Consider the following 17,215-nt stretch of genomic DNA (forward strand, 5'->3'; position numbering starts at 1 on the left):
ACAAGGTGCTATTGAAGATCAAAGAAGACCGTCCAAGGATCATCCTGATAGCTCCAGACTGGCCAAGGCAGCATTGGTACCCATTACTGAGGAGCATGTCTCTGGAACAAATATGGCCTCTGCCCCTAGTTCCCTTACTGTTAACACAGAACAACTTCAAAACCCTGCATCCAAACCTAAAAACACTGCAGCTGGCTGCCTGGAACATTGCATAAGGCAAAATAACCCAGATTTATCTCAAAGGGTTAAAGACATTATCTTGGAGGCTCGCAGACCCTCAACAAGGAAAACTTATTCAGCAAAATGGAAAAGATATCTCATTTGGAGTGCAGCAAAAGGAGAAAATGTGTCACTGGTAAACATAGCTAACATCCTGGAATACTTGGCAGAGCTTTTCCACAATGGCCTGTCCTATTCTTCCATTAAGATTCATGCATCAGCCATTTCAGCAGAATACAACATGGACCCTCCAGTCTTCTCACATCCTCTACTCAGGCAGTTTCTGAGAGGAATTAAAAATGTAAAACCACCAAGGAAGCCACCACTACCCGCATGGGACTTGAACTTTGTGCTAGAAAAGTTGACACTCCCTCCTTTCGAGCCAGCAGCAACGGCAGAATTACAGTACTTATCATGGAAAACTGCTTTCCTGCTTGCAATCACTTCAGCAAGAAGGGTTTCTGAACTACAGGCATTAATGGCAGTACAGCCCTTCCTTATCTTCCATCAAGATAGAGTGTCCATGAGAACTAATCCTACTTTTATGCCAAAGGTGGTCTCCAGGGTATCTTTAAACCAAGCTATCCACCTGCCTACATTCTTCCCCAACCCACAGAACAGGGGAGAAAGACTATTACATACCTTGGATGTACATAGGCAATTGTGCTACTACCTGGACAGGACCAAGAGCAATAGAAGAACTGACCAGCTTCTGGTAGCATATGCAGCAGGAATGGAAGGAAAAGCAATTTCAAAACAGACAATCTGTAAGTGGATAGGAAATTGCATTAGATTTTGTTACTCTTGCCATGGAAAGACAACTCCAGAAAACATCAGACCTCACTCCACTAGGGCTACAGCCACTACTACAGCTTTTTTACGAGGAGTGGCTACCAAAGACATTTTAGAGGCTGCTACTTGGAGCTCCGTGCATACATTTGCCAAGCATTATAATCTACCCTTATACTCCAGATCCCGAGCAGGTTTTGCCACTGCTGTTTTGCAAGAGATCTTAACTACACCATAATCTTATTATGCCATCTCCCCCAGTTTGGCTATGGTATTCTACCCATTTGTAAGGACTGCAGATGCATCCTTGAAGGACATAGTACAGTTTTGTACCTACCATAAATGTAGATGTCCGAGAGGTATGCATCTGCAGTCAGGATTACCCTCCCTCCTTCCCCTCTGTGGTACTCCTAGGGTATTTGCCCATCTTCTAGCTAGCTGGGGTAATCTATTATGGTGTATTTGTTTGTATATATGTATATACATGTTTATTTTTATTTGCTGTCTCTCTTATTTGGAAGCTTTTACATTTATCCAAATTTAGCCTTCCTAGAGGGCACCTGGCATCTGGGGCAAGAAACACTGAGAAAAATGGCGTCAGCTGATACCTTTATACCCGAAGAACTGCAGCTATGACGTCAGGTGAAGTGCGACATCAGCCGAGGCCAGACCCAGACTTTGGAATCCGGCCGACTGAAGGGCTGCCTGACGACAGGACAACCCATTTGTAAGGACTGCAGATGCATACCTCTCGGACATCTACATTTATGGTAGGTACAAAACTGTACTTTATAGTTGACTAGGAAGTACATTAGGATGCTAGATTTGACTAGGTATTACAAGGATGATAGAGTTTGGGAGTAATTTTAAAATAGGGATGGGGATTCTTTGCAATTCTGGTTGTTATTTAAGAGCCATTGTGGTACGTTTCACCATACAGCTTTTCTTTCTATATTGCCAAATCAACCCTTGGCCATAGAGCAGCCATTATTGGGCATTTGCTGCATCAGTGCAGAAAGAACCTAATATTTTTTTCCCTTTTACTCCGCTTATGTGCCTCTTTTTATGGTATAATTTTCTCTCAGTTGTACTTCATTATGAATCCTCATGTTCATGTTCCTAGAAGTTCCACATTGAAAGGCTATCATATATTCAGTGTTGAGCATTTTTTAATGTGATGTTCATGATGAAAAAAGAAAACTCATTCACTCATGTTAATTTATCAAACCAACTTATATAATACATTTTAACCATCATTTGAGCTTCCCAGTTAGTTGTTGGTAAATAGTAAGCTACTAGTAAGTGTTCCACATTTTGCCCTTTTGCTGTACATTATGAGGTAGTGTTCCACTCTTTGGAGATGGAAGCTTGAGAGCAGGGGTAGTATACATGTATGTTTCCTTACGCTAATGTTTCCTCCTTGAGCATCTTGGGTGGGTTATCAGATCCGACTATGATCTGAGATCGGCCATTTCCAAAAGACTTCAGCCCCCAAGCTGTGCCTCTTCTACACTTAGTACCTTATTGTGTACAGAGTTGCCTCGGATCTCGTTTACAGCCTTGCAGGATATAGCTCTGCTGGAGTGTATCCTTTATGTGCCTTTGTGCCATTTTTCATAGTAGATAGTGTATGTTTGTAGTTCTCTAAAAGCCAGGGTTAGGTAGTATAAGCTTATCTTTAGTGTAGCATTTTTCCCACCTTATTGTATGTAGTTTTTTTTTCTAATAACTGTAATATTTGTAATTTGTTGCTGTGTCTCCTAGTTAAGCAGTTATTTTTCCATTTAATTTCTCCGTCTTTTGAGTTTCTAATACCATGACAGGAAGGGGTTCAATTCCAAAGTTAAACTAAGATTCAAGCTCATGAAATTAATACTGCAGTGTGCCCAGAACTGACCCATTCTGTATTTGCAGTATATCTAAATATGACAGTGCATTTTTTATGAGATCCATTGCAGACAGTTCCAGTAGTATTAATAGTATTCTTCCACACTGCCTTCATTTTTGCCTACATATCCTGGTATTGTATGACTTAGTGTCTCTGTTGTACTTAAGACACTAATCATTGGATATAGCAATTTCAGTGGTAAATGCTACTTTTGTCTTTTCATGGACTACTATATCTGGTTTTCTTGTGTCTGTTTATTGAACTGTGTTGGTAAAGGGTAATCCCATGTGATATAAACTTCATCCTTCTATGTAGATTGCTTTGTGGCTCATGATGTCCTTCAAGGATGCATCTGCAGTCCTTACAAATGGGTTGTCCTGTCGTCAGGCAGCCCTTCGGTCGGCCGGATTCCAAAGTCTGGGTCTGGCCTCGGCTGGTGTCGCACTTCACCCGACGTCATCTCTGCTGGTCTTCGGGTATAAAGGCATCAGCTGACGCCATTTTCCTCAGTCTTTCTTGCCGCATGGCGCCCGAAGCAGAAGCTGTTCGCAAGTGCCGGTTGGTCAGATCCAGAAATTACTACTACCGAATACTACTTCGAAGACTTCTAAAAGCTAAGTACCCCGTTGGGGACTCTTTCTTGCCTCAGCCGATGAAAAAGTGAATAACTGTTTAACTTGTGGGAAACAAATACCTCATAAAGATTTCCACTCTTACTGCTTACCTTGTTTAGGCCCAGACCACGGCGTAGCAGCCTGTTTAGCCTGTGCTTCCTTCAACCGGTGAACGCTTAGGCGCCGGTCGGAGTTTGCTGAACAGTTTTTCGGCTCAGATTTTGCGTACTTTATGCCGCCGGATCCTCCGACTACTCAAATTGTTAAGAACGCAAAGAAAAGGACCGACACTTTCGCGGTCCGCGGTTTCGGCGAAACCACGGTTAAGCAAACGCGAGTGTCTCGGTTTCGGCGAAACCGAGCAAACGGGTCAATCTTCAGCCGAATCCATGACTACTACCGAGGCCCCTGCTACCCTAGTTGAATCGGCCTCTGAAGTTTTGCCTACTAATGTGGTTTCTCTAGAATTATCGGACACCATCCCTTTGGATGTCTCTACCCCAGCACGTGGTGCTGCTAGGCCTCCTGCAGTCATGTCTATAAAGGCCTTTGCCAGGGCTAAAGCAGCCAAAACTGCTAAGTCTTTGCCTGTTAAGCCCCCTCACAGGCCCAGTTCCAGTTCCCAAATGCTTACTCTGGCAGAGGATCTCATCTCTTTAATAAGGGGATCCCAATCTCACCCAGACAGGGCCTCTCAACCTCCAGAAAAGAGACCTAGAGCAGAGCCCCCTGAGCCAATGTCCTCAGATGACTCTTCTGATGATACAGACAATACAGACCATCCAGAGGCTCCTTTTTCTACTTATGAAGATTCCGATGCTGAAGAATCTATCCCTTCTGCCTCTCCACCAGAGGAATTTTCCTTTGGGGAAACCTTACATGCCATGAGAGAGCAATTCCAATGGCAGGGACAAGATTTCTCAGATTCAAGAAAAAGGCTTAGGATCTTTCTACACTTACCGCAACATAGGCCCTTAGCTATACCTCCAGTACTTCCTGTTGTGGATGATGCATTTAATGATGCTTGCACTGCTCCTGATACTTTACCTCCAGCCCCTGCCAAGCCCGATAGGTTTTACAGGGTACCGGACACTCATCACCACTTATACAAGGCTCCTCTTGCAGATACTGAGACTATCTCCCAGGGGCCTAAGGCAGTAGCCGACCTCAGCGAAAAACCCTCTCCCTTCTGAAAGGGAATCCAGGTCCTTAGAGATGGGGTAAAAGTATACACCTCTGCTACTCTCTCAGCTAGAGCTTTGAACTGTCAGTTTCATATGATCCAATACCAAGAGTTTATGCTTGATCAGTTAACTAAGAAACTGTCCTCTGATGATTCCTTAGATAAGAAATATGTTTTAGAAATGGTGAATAACATTCAGCAGGTTAGTAACCATTCTTTAAAATGTGGCTATGATGCACTGGAGGCTTCATTTAGATCAGCCATGACTGGCACAGTTATAAGAAGGCATGCATGGTTGAAAGAACAGGACTTGCCGGAGCATGTTAAAGCAAAGCTATTAGATGCTCCTATGGATAAGGTCAGTCTATTTGGTTCTCCTGCCCAACAAGTAATGAAGAAAATGGAAGAGAAGGCAAAATCTGTACAAACAGTTAAAGATTTCTTACAGGTTCAGTCCCCAAGGTTTAGCAGGGACTGGCCTTCCAAAACTTGGTCCTTTCCAGACTCCTCTAAATCTCAGAGAGGCAGGAATAGATGTTCCAGAGGCAGAAATCAATCCAGAGGAGGTGCCTACAGGGGACGCCAGTGGCAAGGCAATAACCAACGAGGCACAGATACAACCACTACCACTGCAACAGGACAATCACAGTGACTTGGCTCTGACACCGCCTACCAGGGAACAAATAGCAGCACCCTTAGGCGGAAAGTTAGCCTTATTTTCAAAAAATTGGCACTATATCACAAGAGACAAGTGGATTTTGCAAACTATAGACCAAGGCTACAGGTTTCATTTCCACACCTTACCAGTATAAAGAGGAATGCCAAACCTACCACCAAATCAAAAGACAGAAGCTCTAAAACAAATAGCTCAATTAACAAAGATGAGAGCTGTGGAAAGGGTACCACCTACAGAACAGGGCAAGGGATTTTACTCCAGACTCTTCCTAGTACCAAGAAAAGAGAAAAGTTGGAGACCTATTCTCGACCTGTCCGCTTTAAACACATTCATCATTGTTCCAAAATTCAAAATGCTGACCCTACAGCAACTTCTTCCCATGCTGGGCAAGGAGTGTTGGCTGGTAACTCTAGATCTCAAGGAGGCATACCTGCATGTCCCCATACGACCAAATTGCAGAAGATACCTCAGATTTCTTGCAGGATCAGAGCATTATCAATTCTCAGCATTGCCCTTTGGCTTATCTACTGCGCCCAGAGTGTTCACAAAATGCCTGGCATCAGTAATCGCTCATTGCAGGCTACAGGGAATCCAAATTTATCCATACCTGGACGACTGCCTGATACAAGCGGACAACAAAAGCAAGCTGACACAAGACTTACAAAGAGTCATTTGCTTACTACAAGCCCTGGGATACACAGTCAATTTAAAAAAAGTCAAGACTGATACCATCCCAAACAAGAACATTCTTGGGTGCAGAATTGGACACAGTAAAACAGATGGCATTCCTAACTGCAGAAAAACAAGAACAACTTCCTCTTTACTTCTTGGCATTAACAAAGCAGAACAAACTAACAGCAAGGAAAGTACTGCAGGCCTTGGGCTTCATGGCATCCTGCATAATCCTGGTCCCACATGCCAGACTGCATATGAGAAAGCTACAGTGGTACCTAAAGAATTTATGGTCTCAACACAGGCACAGCTTAGAAACCGAAATACCACTAATCCCATGCCTGAAACAAGAGTTCCTATGGTGGGCTCAGGCATGCCAGTCAAACCCAGGTTTGTCCTTCCACAACATTCAAACAAGCCAAACCATCACAACGGATGCCTCAGACCTAGGTTGGGGGGCCCACATGCTGGACAAGTGCATTCAAGGCTTATGGACTCCAGATCAGCTGCACCTGCTCATAAATCAAAAAGAAATGCTGGCAGTAAAACTAGCAATCCAGAATTTCAGACCATTCCTCAAAGAAGGCCAATTGATGATAAGGACAGACAACACCACAGTCATGTGGTACATCAACAAACAGGGAGGCACTCATTCATACCCCTATGCCGAATGGCTCTGGACCTATGGAATATGGCTCTGAGCTACAACATTCAGTTACAGGCAATATTTGTACCGGGAAAAGAAAACATCCTAGCAGACATGTTAAGCAGAACTACCTCGGATGCTCACGAATGGATGCTACACCGACATCTTCAAGGCCATCACAAAGAAATGGGGAATGCCACAAATAGACCTATTCGCATCCCCACTCAATCACCAGCTCAAGAAATTCTGCACAAGGACATACCACCCACTTGCTTGGAAGGTGGACTCTCTATCCTTCAGTTGGAAAGGCCTGACAGCATATGCATTTCCACCTCTTCCTTTGATGCACAAGGTACTACTGAAAATCAAAGAGGAACGCCCAAGGGTTATTCTGATAGCCCCCAATTGGCCCAGACAACATTGGTATCCATTGCTGAGGAGCATGTCTCAGGGGAAACGTGGACACTACCCTGATTCCTTTGATGTTAACTCAGAGCGACTACAACATCCTGCATCCAAACCTGAAAACTCTGCAACTGACTGCCTGGAACATTACATAAGAGCAACTAACCCAGATTTATCCCAAAGGGTTAAAGACATTATCCTTGAGGCCCAGACCTTCAACAAGAAGGAACTATGCAGGAAAATGGAAAAGGTTTGTCATTTGGAGTACTGAAAGAGGGAAAGATGTGTCAAAGATAGATATTGCCAACATCCTGGAGTATTTGGCAGAGCTTCTCCATACAGGCCTGTCCTATTCCTCCATCAAGATACATGCATCAGCTATTTCTGCAGAATACAGCTTGATCCCCCTGTCTTCTCACATCCTCTACTCAGGCAGTTCCTCAGAGGAATTAAGAATGTAAAACCTCCTAGGAAACCACCATTACCAGCAGGGGACTTGAACTTTGTGCTAGAAAAATTGACACTCCCTCCATTCGAACCAGCAGCAACAGCAGATCTTCAACACCTATCCTGGAAAACTGCTTTCCTACTGGCAATTACTTCAGCAAGAAGGGTTTCGAAACTGCAGGCTTTAATGGCAGTACAACCCTTCCTAATCTTCCATCAAGATAGTGTCCATGAGAACTAATCCTACATTTATGCCTAAGGTGGTATCCAGAGTGTCTCTAAACCAGGCAATCCACCTACCTACCTTCTTTCCCAATCCACAGAACAGGGGGGAAAGACTGCTGCATACCTTGGATGTACATAGACAGTTGCGCTACTACCTGGACAGAACCAAGGGCAATAGAAAAACTGACCAGCTTCTAGTAGCTTATGCAACAGGAAGGGAGGGAAAAGCAATTTCCAAACAGACAATCTCCAAGTGGATAGGAAATTGCATAAGATTCTGTTACTCCTACCATGGAAAGCAAATTCCACAGAACATAAGGCCTCATTCTACAAGGGCTACAGCCACTACCACAGCTTTCTTACGAGGAGTGGCTACCAAGGACATTATTGAGGCTGCTACTTGGACCTCTGTGCATACATTTGCCAAGCATTATAACTTACCTCTATACTCTAGATCCCGAGCAGGGTTTGCCACTGCTGTTTTGCAAGGGATCCTAACTACACCATAATTCTTCTTCCTCCTCCCTAGTTTGGCTATGGTATTCTACCCATTTGTAAGGACTGCAGATGCATCCTTGAAGGACATAGTACAGTTTTGTACCTACCATAAATGTAGATGTCCGAACAGGATAGCATCTGCAGTCAGGATTACCCACCCTCCTTCCCCTCTGTGGTACTCCTAGGGTATTTACCCACCTAATAGCTAGCTGGGGGGGATCTCTTATGATGTATTTGTTTGTATATATGTACATACATGCTTATTTTTTGTGTTTGCCTTCTACTTTTTTGGAAACATTGGCATTTACCCAAAAATTTAGCTTTCCAAGAGGGCAACTGGCATCTGGGGCAAGAAACACTAAGGAAAATGGCGTCGGCTGATGCCTTTATACCCGAAGACCAGCAGAGATGACGTCGGGTGAAGTGCGACACCAGCCAAGGCCAGACCCAGACTTTGGAATCAGGCCGACCGAAGGGCTGCCTGACGACAGGACAACCCATTTGTAAGGACAGCAGATGCTATCCTGTTCGGACATCTACATTTATGGTAGGTACAAAACTGTACTTTTCCAATGCTTCTCAGTTACTTCAATATTGTAATGTCTGCACAATCCCCAATGCAACAGTCTTGCCACATTATCGTGCCTTTCAGTATACAGGCCCTCTGTCGTTAGTGTATTGCACCCAGCAACTTGATAGGTTTTATGGTGTCCTGTATTGCTTTGAATTGTTATGACACCCTAAGAGTAAATTGCGTTAAAATGTGTGTGTCTAATATGCCATTTATTTCTAAGGCTTCAGCAATCATCTTAGCAGATCTGTTTTCATATAATGTTATTTCATATTCCTAATGCATTTTATTTTGTTACTGCAAAGGGAGGTAAGAAGTAATGTTTTCATTGTAGATAATAGATTTTTCTTTTCCGTACTTACAGGTATTTGCATATGATCACTGTTTTTGGTCAATGGACGAATCAAAAAAAGAAAAATATGCGGGTAAGAAAGTTTGCATCCTTTGAGCCTTACCTTGGATCTTGTTGCATGTGAGAGGCATCTTGCATCTGTAATATTATATTTGGAAAAAAAAAACAGTGCAAGAAACTTCTTTTATGTGGAAGATTTTCAGTCCATATATTTCTAGTTAATCACTGTATATTAATCAGATCAGACAATAGTAGTAGAAGTAGCAAACGTAGACTCTTCTTAAGTCAAAACAAAACAAAAAGTAATAATAGAAAATATATAATTGTACAGCATTACTAAGTATTCAAAAGTAATCCAAGCAAGGCAGGCAGTCTGTTTCCAGTTGAAAATCCTTTATTAAGTACACAGACAAGCGATCCGAGTAAAACAGACGTAGAGTAATAATTTCCTCACAAGCTTTCTAAATATATATATATATATATATATATATATATATATATATATATATATATACACATATATACTTTTTATCAGGCATGGGAGTGGTTTATTGTGCTGTAAAACAGTGTTATTGGTACACATGTTAAATTCACATCCCTTCCCACATCAGTGTGACATTCAAGCTGGTCCTGCCCTACCTAGTAGCTGTCATAATAATGTATAACCCTTGTGTACATTAAATAAAATGTATAATGATGTGGTACCTCTTATTTAACCAAATTAAGTAGATTATTAAGTCTGTGATTTTATCCAAGACAATGTACTTCATGGCTGGAAATATATCAACCTTAGTTCATCTGGCAATCAAAAAACTATGTATAAATATATACATATACATTTTGCATGTAAAAATCAATTTCTATTTTCATAACGTATTGTTAACAAAGGTTGCTTTCATCCTTCTGAACTTCTTCAGGTCTGTGTACAAGAACCCTAAAAACCTATATAATTCTATAATTAGTTAGTATTGTTATTACACATCATTTTGAATAAAGTGGAAAAAAGAACCAGAAAAAAATAAAAAAATTAGAAAACGTATGTATGATGATGGAAACAAAATATACACTTAAATTTCAACTGATTTAAAATGGTATTTAAAACTAATTTGTAGAATAAAATACAATTAGTCATGTAAACAATGTGGCAATTTTCTAAGTTCCAGTGCACTTTTAATTGAACAGTAGTAGTTTAGTCCAGGCTTCCTAAAAGAGTTCACCTTTAATTGCCACATGAGTTCATGTTTCTCCAGAATATTCGGGATGTCTCCTTCAAGATCACCCATGTCTATGCGATACAGGTTCTGGAACTTAAAACCTGTTTGTCTTTTATGAAGAGAAAGGTGTTTGGCTAGTGCATTAGTTTTACATCCAGAGCGGATTTCTGACAGATGACACGAAATCCTATGCCTGAGTTTATTTACCATCTTGCCCACATAGAATGCATCACATTTCATTGCACTGTGCCCTGTAAATTACTATTTTAGTGTTACAGTAACCCACTGCACTGGTTTTAATGATCTGCTTTAAGGGCAATAAAAGCTATCACCTTGCTCTATAAATATACAAAATGTACAATTAGTTTCACATCATTTAGTGCTTTTCTCACATGGTCTAGGTTTAAATTCAACAAAACTTTTAATGTTCCTGCCCTTCCTATAAACAAATGATGGGGCTTCACCTAAGTTGTTAATCAGAAAAGGGTTTCCTGTGACAGTGTCCCAGTTTTCTTCAGTAATATTTTTGATACTGTGATAATCCAAAGTGTACGTCAGGATGCAGCTGTTTTTGCATTTGTTCTTCTCTGTGGAATTACTTAACTTTTTTCTACTGGGGAGGCTGAATGAATGTGCTTCAGTCCTTTTCAGTTCTATAATGGGTTCCAGGATGTTTTTTAACATCTGACTTTCATAGACTCTCACTAGAAAATAATTCTCCAAGTTGTTCAGGTTTCTCAAAAATGGCTCCATCTCTGTGGTAATTCGAGCTAATCTATAGCCCTAACTTAGAGATTGCTTCAACTGTACAGACCATGTGTGTTAATACAGTAACTTTGTGTTTGATATTGTCTGTCAGCACAGTCACCAGTGTAAGAAATTTAAACGGAGAGGGGAATGTAGATCCTTACAGCACAGTTTTTAAATGCCACTAATGTTGAAAAAAAATTGACCTTACTTCTGAATTTCCCCTTGTCTCTGATAGTCAGTTTTTTTTATTTATTTATTATGTATGAGCATACCGATAAGCATGTTAATTTTGTGGATTTGACCCAATTGGTATGGTGTAATTTTTAACTTTATTTCAACTGGTGGTTCACTGCTCAAACAATTTTCAGGTGGCATTTCCACAGAACCCTGTCTTGTCTGCAGTATTTGAACAGCCACAGCCGTTTGTATACTGACGCTTGTTGGGAAAGTAGTGATTGCACTGGCTGTTGTTGGCTGGGCTTTTAGCGAAACCACCTTTCTTGACACTCGGTCCATTAGAGCAAGTATACAAGGTATCCTTGGCTCTTGCTGTGATTTGACCTTTTGTATATTCCAAAATGAAGGGTATCAGGATTACTAGATCTAAGGTTGTAAACTTTGCTGATGACTTAAATAGGACATGTTGGAGGGCTAGTATGCATCTCAGAGAATCCCCATTCTTTGGAATAGGCTTCTATGCATGAGAAGCCGAGCCCTTTCCTAACCCTATTCATGCTCATCCTAGACCAATGGGTAGGAAATTGGATTCACCCCTGGTCTGACACCTATGTCTTTGGTGGACAGAGGCAGCTGTTAAATCCTGCCCTAACTAACATACACCCCCTTAAAGATGACATCTAAGGCACAGTAACTTGTAGGATGCATGTAGGTTGCATAGGTTTATAAAGGCCCCAGTGATCGTTGGCCTAGTATACATCCATGAACCTACAGGAAAAAATGGCTGCTCTGTTCTCACCTCTTTGGGCTGAAGTTCAATTTGTATACCTTCATACTCGCTTCTCCTGTACATGAGCTTAGTATTGTTTGCAAAAATGGGGAGAAAAAAATGGAACTGAGATTATTAAGCCATATTCTCACCTCCTTAGCCGTCATTCACGTCATACCTTATTGCAAATTTAAGACTGAAAATAAATGGCAAACAGAAGCTAGCATCATACTGCTTCAGCATTTTGTGTCATAAATTATGTTGAGATTCAAAGCTATTTTTTTTTTCATTTGTTGCTTCAAGAATGGGTGGCATCTCCTGTCACCTTCTGTTCTCTCCTGGACCTAACAAAGGTTGGAGTATACAGCTAGAATATATATTCATTTTTAGTAAGTCTGTATATTTATGGATCACTCAGAATATGATAATTCTGAAGAAATTACAGATTGTTGGGTGGCGAATATCAAAATGATAGGCTGGCGATGGGTCAAGGTGCTTAAGACTGCAATCAAACGTCCGAGGTACAATCTTTGGCATCGCATGACTCGCCATCCTCATCCTCAATCTTTTGCCACGTGATACGATGCAGGCGTTTAGCGTTGCAAGTGCCGTTGAAATTTTTCGTTTCCGTTTTTTTTGGTCGAGAAAAGTTGGGCTAAAAACCCGTTGAGAATATTTTAGTTTTTCTCCTCAGTGGTTTACCGCGGATGTCCAGAAAAAGTAAATAACTATTTCTTGTGGGAACAGATAGATACCAGGGTTATCATAGTTGGTTTATGTATTTGTTTGGGGCCTGAGCACCGGCGTTGTTGGGTTAACTTTTTGTTGTTGTCGCTGGCATGCCTATTAGCGAAGTTTAGATTATTTCAGGTCGCCAGATTTGGGGTGAGCGGGTTGCGGTACACATGCCGCCCGGGATGCTCCGGCTCGCGGCGGGGCCTTAATAAACCAAGACAAACAGCAGTAACCCAACAAGATCCCGCCCGGTCGCGGTTCTTTCAGTGCTGCTGTGGAACGGAGTGGAGCCGCGGACTCTCGAGGCTTTCTTGAGTCCCACTGAGATTTTGTGGCTCTCTGGAGTGGAGGGGCAGAGGAGGGAGGAAAGGGCTTCTCAAGTTACGCTATACCTCCCTTCTTAGGGTGGGTTAGCCCTCTCCCTTCTGTTTCAAGGCTTCTCAGAGAAGTCAGGCCCTTCTTCAGAGGATTTTTTTTTCTTCAGAGACTCTTTTCTATGAGGGGGGAATTTAAGTGGGAAGGTCAGGACTTCTCTGATTGCAGGAAAAGGCTTAGGAATTTTTTTTTTTACCCCAGCATAGGCCTTTGGCTATTCCTCCTGTTCTGGATGTTGATCTTCTTTTCTAATTGAAGTGATTGAAGTCTGCATGAGATGAAAGAGCATTGAGGTAAAAAGGGTTAATGAACAGTGTTTTCTGCATCTTTACACAAGTGGTGATACAATTTGGATTTGATGCTGTACAGGCCCCACTGGTGGCTGCCACTGGGTCCCACTGGGTCAGTTACACGCAGAGCTGAGCTGGCTGAGTGGATCAGAACATGTTAAGACCATGTTACAGATTTTAGTTGTGTTCATTGTATTGTTGATGTATTGTTTGGTTTCACCTTTGGAAGAAAAGAAGAAAAAAAGAAAGCTAACAGACTGCAGACTTTTAATTTTTTTGCCAAGTTCTCCAGCCAGTGAATTAGCTTGTGCTAAGGGGTGGGGTGGGGGTTTGCCCTTCTTCTATACAGTCTAGGGAAAGAGGAAGGGTAGGTAGGTGAGAGCTCAGAGCTCTTTCAGACCTAGAACAGGGAGTTCACCTCTCGCAGTCTTGGTGAGGGCAGGGGCCAGCTTTTCCTAAAACAGGCCCAGCCCAATGACCCTTTTTTTCAGCAGAGCCTTCTCTGGCAGCGCAGCACTGGGAGGAAGGTTATGGCACTTTTCAAGCAAAAATTGTTTGATTACCCAGGACAAATGGGTATTGGATATTATACACCAAGGTTACAGTTTTATTTACCTTTCAAAAGGCATACAGGCGTTTTCCTCCTCAAAGAATCCTCAGAGAACAAACAAGAGGCTCTCTCTGCTGCAAATAGGGAGCCACTTTAGGGGCCCGGTCCGGTCCCTCTGCCCCTAGATTTTAGCTAAGCCTTCGTTCTAGTACCAAGAAGGAGAAAGCGTGGAGACCAATTTTGGATTTATCTATCCTCAACACTATCTGACATTCCCAAGTTCAAAAATGTTGCGTTACAAACAGCTATACCTCTGCTGGGCAAATGACTCTGGATCTCACCTAAGCCTAGGGTTGCAGAAACTTACTGCTTTTCTCCTATCAGGCTTCTGCGCCTCATCTCGTTTGAAATTTGCCTTCTCATTATGCATCTCTGCATTGCCAGTGTTCTATGCCCGTTCTGGCTCACATGGTTCTGGCTCTTTGATAGCTGTAAACTAAAGAATAGAATACTATCCTTATTTTGCCTGATTCCGGCCTCTTGTGGAAAGACGACTTCTTCATCATTTGCAGTACTAGTTGATAGGATGCCACAAGATACATAGGTGTTCTAAATAAGAGAATAAAGTAAGTCTGTGCCCTCTCAAGACATATCTTTTCTGGGTGTGAGACTAATGGCCTTCCAGATGGCCTTTTGACCCCGGACAAACAAAAAGTCTTGCTCTTTGCCACATCCATCCAGGTCTCATGTCTGTCCAGTCTGACATGACTGCTCCTTCGATCCTTGGGATTCTAGGGTTCATGTGCTCTGCTTTACTAGCAAGAAAGGAAGCTACAACAGTGTATCTCAAAATGTATGGACACAGCACTGCCAGGATATGAACACTGTCACACTGTCATTCACCTAATACCTTGCATTCAAAAGAATTTTGTGTGGTGAATGGGAAGGTCACCTAGGACTCTCTGTGACTGTCCCCGGGCCGGCCAGATTCTAACGATTCTAGCGGCAGATTACCTCCAGAGCTCTTGGAAGCTCATAGAAATGGATAGTGGATACGTGGACTGCCAGACCACAACATCCTACAACATCATTGAAGGAGATGTTGCTTACGAGCAGTCAATCAATATTCTTTTTCTTCACCTTTTAGGAAGCAGATTAATGTGGTTCAACACGAACAACCTGTGTCACATGGTACATCAACAAACAGGGGGGAACTTTCTTATCCTCTATGCAGACAGCACAATGATTTTGAGAACTGAGATCTCTTCCAGCTCAATCTCAAAGCAAGGTTTTCTGCCGGGAGCACAGAACTAGCCCTTAGCAGATTGGTGAGGGCGAATTATGGATCCCTACAGTGGAAATTGGATCCTCATGTTTTTCAGAAATTGACAGTGTCAGGGGGACTCCAGACATAGATCTGTTAACTTCTCCCACTAAATTACCAGCTAGCCTGGGGGTCTCGCAACTTAGCAATAAGTTATTTGGTTATAGAGGAGGCCAGAAGGCCTAGTACAAAAGTATAAATATCATAGATAAATATTTTTTTATTTTTGGAAGGGATTAGGAATTTGATGTTGCTAAGCCTAATTTTAAGTGTGGCTCTTCAATATCTTGCTGAGTTACTGGACAAAAGGATTGTCCTTCCTTTAAGATAAGATTCATGCTGCAGCAATTTCTCTGCTCACTATGACTGTGATCACATGTTTTCTCTTCCTTTTGTTTTAAGCATGGGGAGGGAGGCAAAAAGAAAGACCCCCCCGAAGAGCTCTCTGCTTGGCTTGGGATCTCAATTTTTTTTGTGTTGGAGAAACTTGCTCTACAACCTTTTGAGCCTGCAGCTACCCGAGTTGAAATATTTATCATGGAGAGACTGCTTTTTGTTGTTGGCTACCTCTGCGAGAACACATTCTGAACAATTACTTATTACAGTTAGACCTTTCTCTTCTTTCCATAAGGATAGGGTAGGGTATCTTTGCTAATCCTTCCTTTATGCCCTAAGGTGGGGTCTAGTGTGTTAAAATAAACCAAGCCATTCATTTGCCTACTTTGCAGCACCCCCCAAAATAAAAGGGGAATTTTTTGCACACTTGGATAATACACACAGGGTTGAGATTATTATTTGAGGCAGGACTAAGGGAACATAGGTATTTACCATAAATGTAGATGTAGATGTTCCAAGACGAACATTGCCACATTCTCCTCTGTTCCCTCCCTCTTGTGGGGTTTGGCGGTGTATTTTGTTGGGTTTGTGTATTTGTGTTGTATATTATTAATACATTATGTGTTTACTGTTTTGGTTGTTTTGGTTTTGACCTTTTTTTTTTTGTCTTTTCTGTTTAGGGTCTTCTGACAGGGCAGAATGGGCAAGACTGAGGCGTCGGTCATGCGCATTTTGCATTGTAGCCACTGTACCCTGCGCCAGTCTGTAAAGCCCGGCGCCTTGACATCTCTGATATATATTGAGACCCGACCGAGGACAGCGGACTACCCAAGTGTAAGGACTGCAGCAATATGGATCTTCGAACATCTACATTTATGGTAGGTACAAAACTGTACTTTATCCAAGTTTCTGTGTAATGCACCTGCCAGTTTTTTGTTGACTCATTTAACATTGAGTTATTGTTACCACTAATGGCCGTGAATTAGCATTAGCATCTCTGGGTCATTACTGTTGTGGGTGGGGCTTTGTTCAAAATTTAAATTTTCTTTTGTGCTCCTGCCAGCAAAGTCTCTGTGATTGTAATATTTTGTTTTCTCGTCCAGGTCAAGGATTAGTTTTCCAGTGCCTTGGGGAGAATATCCTTCAGAACGCCTTTGAAGGTTACAATGCTTGTATCTTTGCCTATGGACAGACAGGTAAATATTTTGCAGGAGATAAGTATCAGCATAATTTGATTTTAGTTTCAGTGTCAGTATTTATATTTAGAAAGATCATGGTCTGATTGCTGTTCATTAATCCTTATCAACAGTTTAGATGAACTGGTGTGGAGCAGTACATTTTGAGGGAGTAGTTTTGTAAATGTTTACATCTTTAGTCAATCTGAGCAATGCATACATTCTACTAGTGTAACAGTATGAAAATTGCATTTTAGATTAAATGTACTGTAAGAATTGATAATATTGTACTGTACCGTAATTAGCTGGAAACACTGAGATGAGACTGAGCCGAA

At 41.9% G+C, this 17,215-nt stretch overlaps 1 protein-coding gene across 1 annotated transcript in view; it reads left to right on the forward strand.

Annotated features, from left to right (window-relative positions):
* The window catches only part of KIF13B (kinesin family member 13B), a gene marked incomplete in the record, with an annotated part of 3,953,176 nt that overhangs the window by 380,805 nt on the left and 3,555,156 nt on the right, over positions 1-17,215 (forward strand). Inside the window, 2 exon segments of the mRNA XM_044062707.1 lie at positions 9,198-9,258; positions 16,809-16,901. Coding sequence (XP_043918642.1) covers positions 9,198-9,258; positions 16,809-16,901 — 154 coding nt within the window.

The sequence above is a fragment of the Protopterus annectens genome, chromosome 2.part1, assembly GCF_019279795.1.
Source record: "Protopterus annectens isolate FY-2018-M chromosome 2.part1, PAN1.0, whole genome shotgun sequence".
In the NCBI taxonomy this organism is placed as follows: Eukaryota; Metazoa; Chordata; order Ceratodontiformes; family Protopteridae; genus Protopterus; species Protopterus annectens.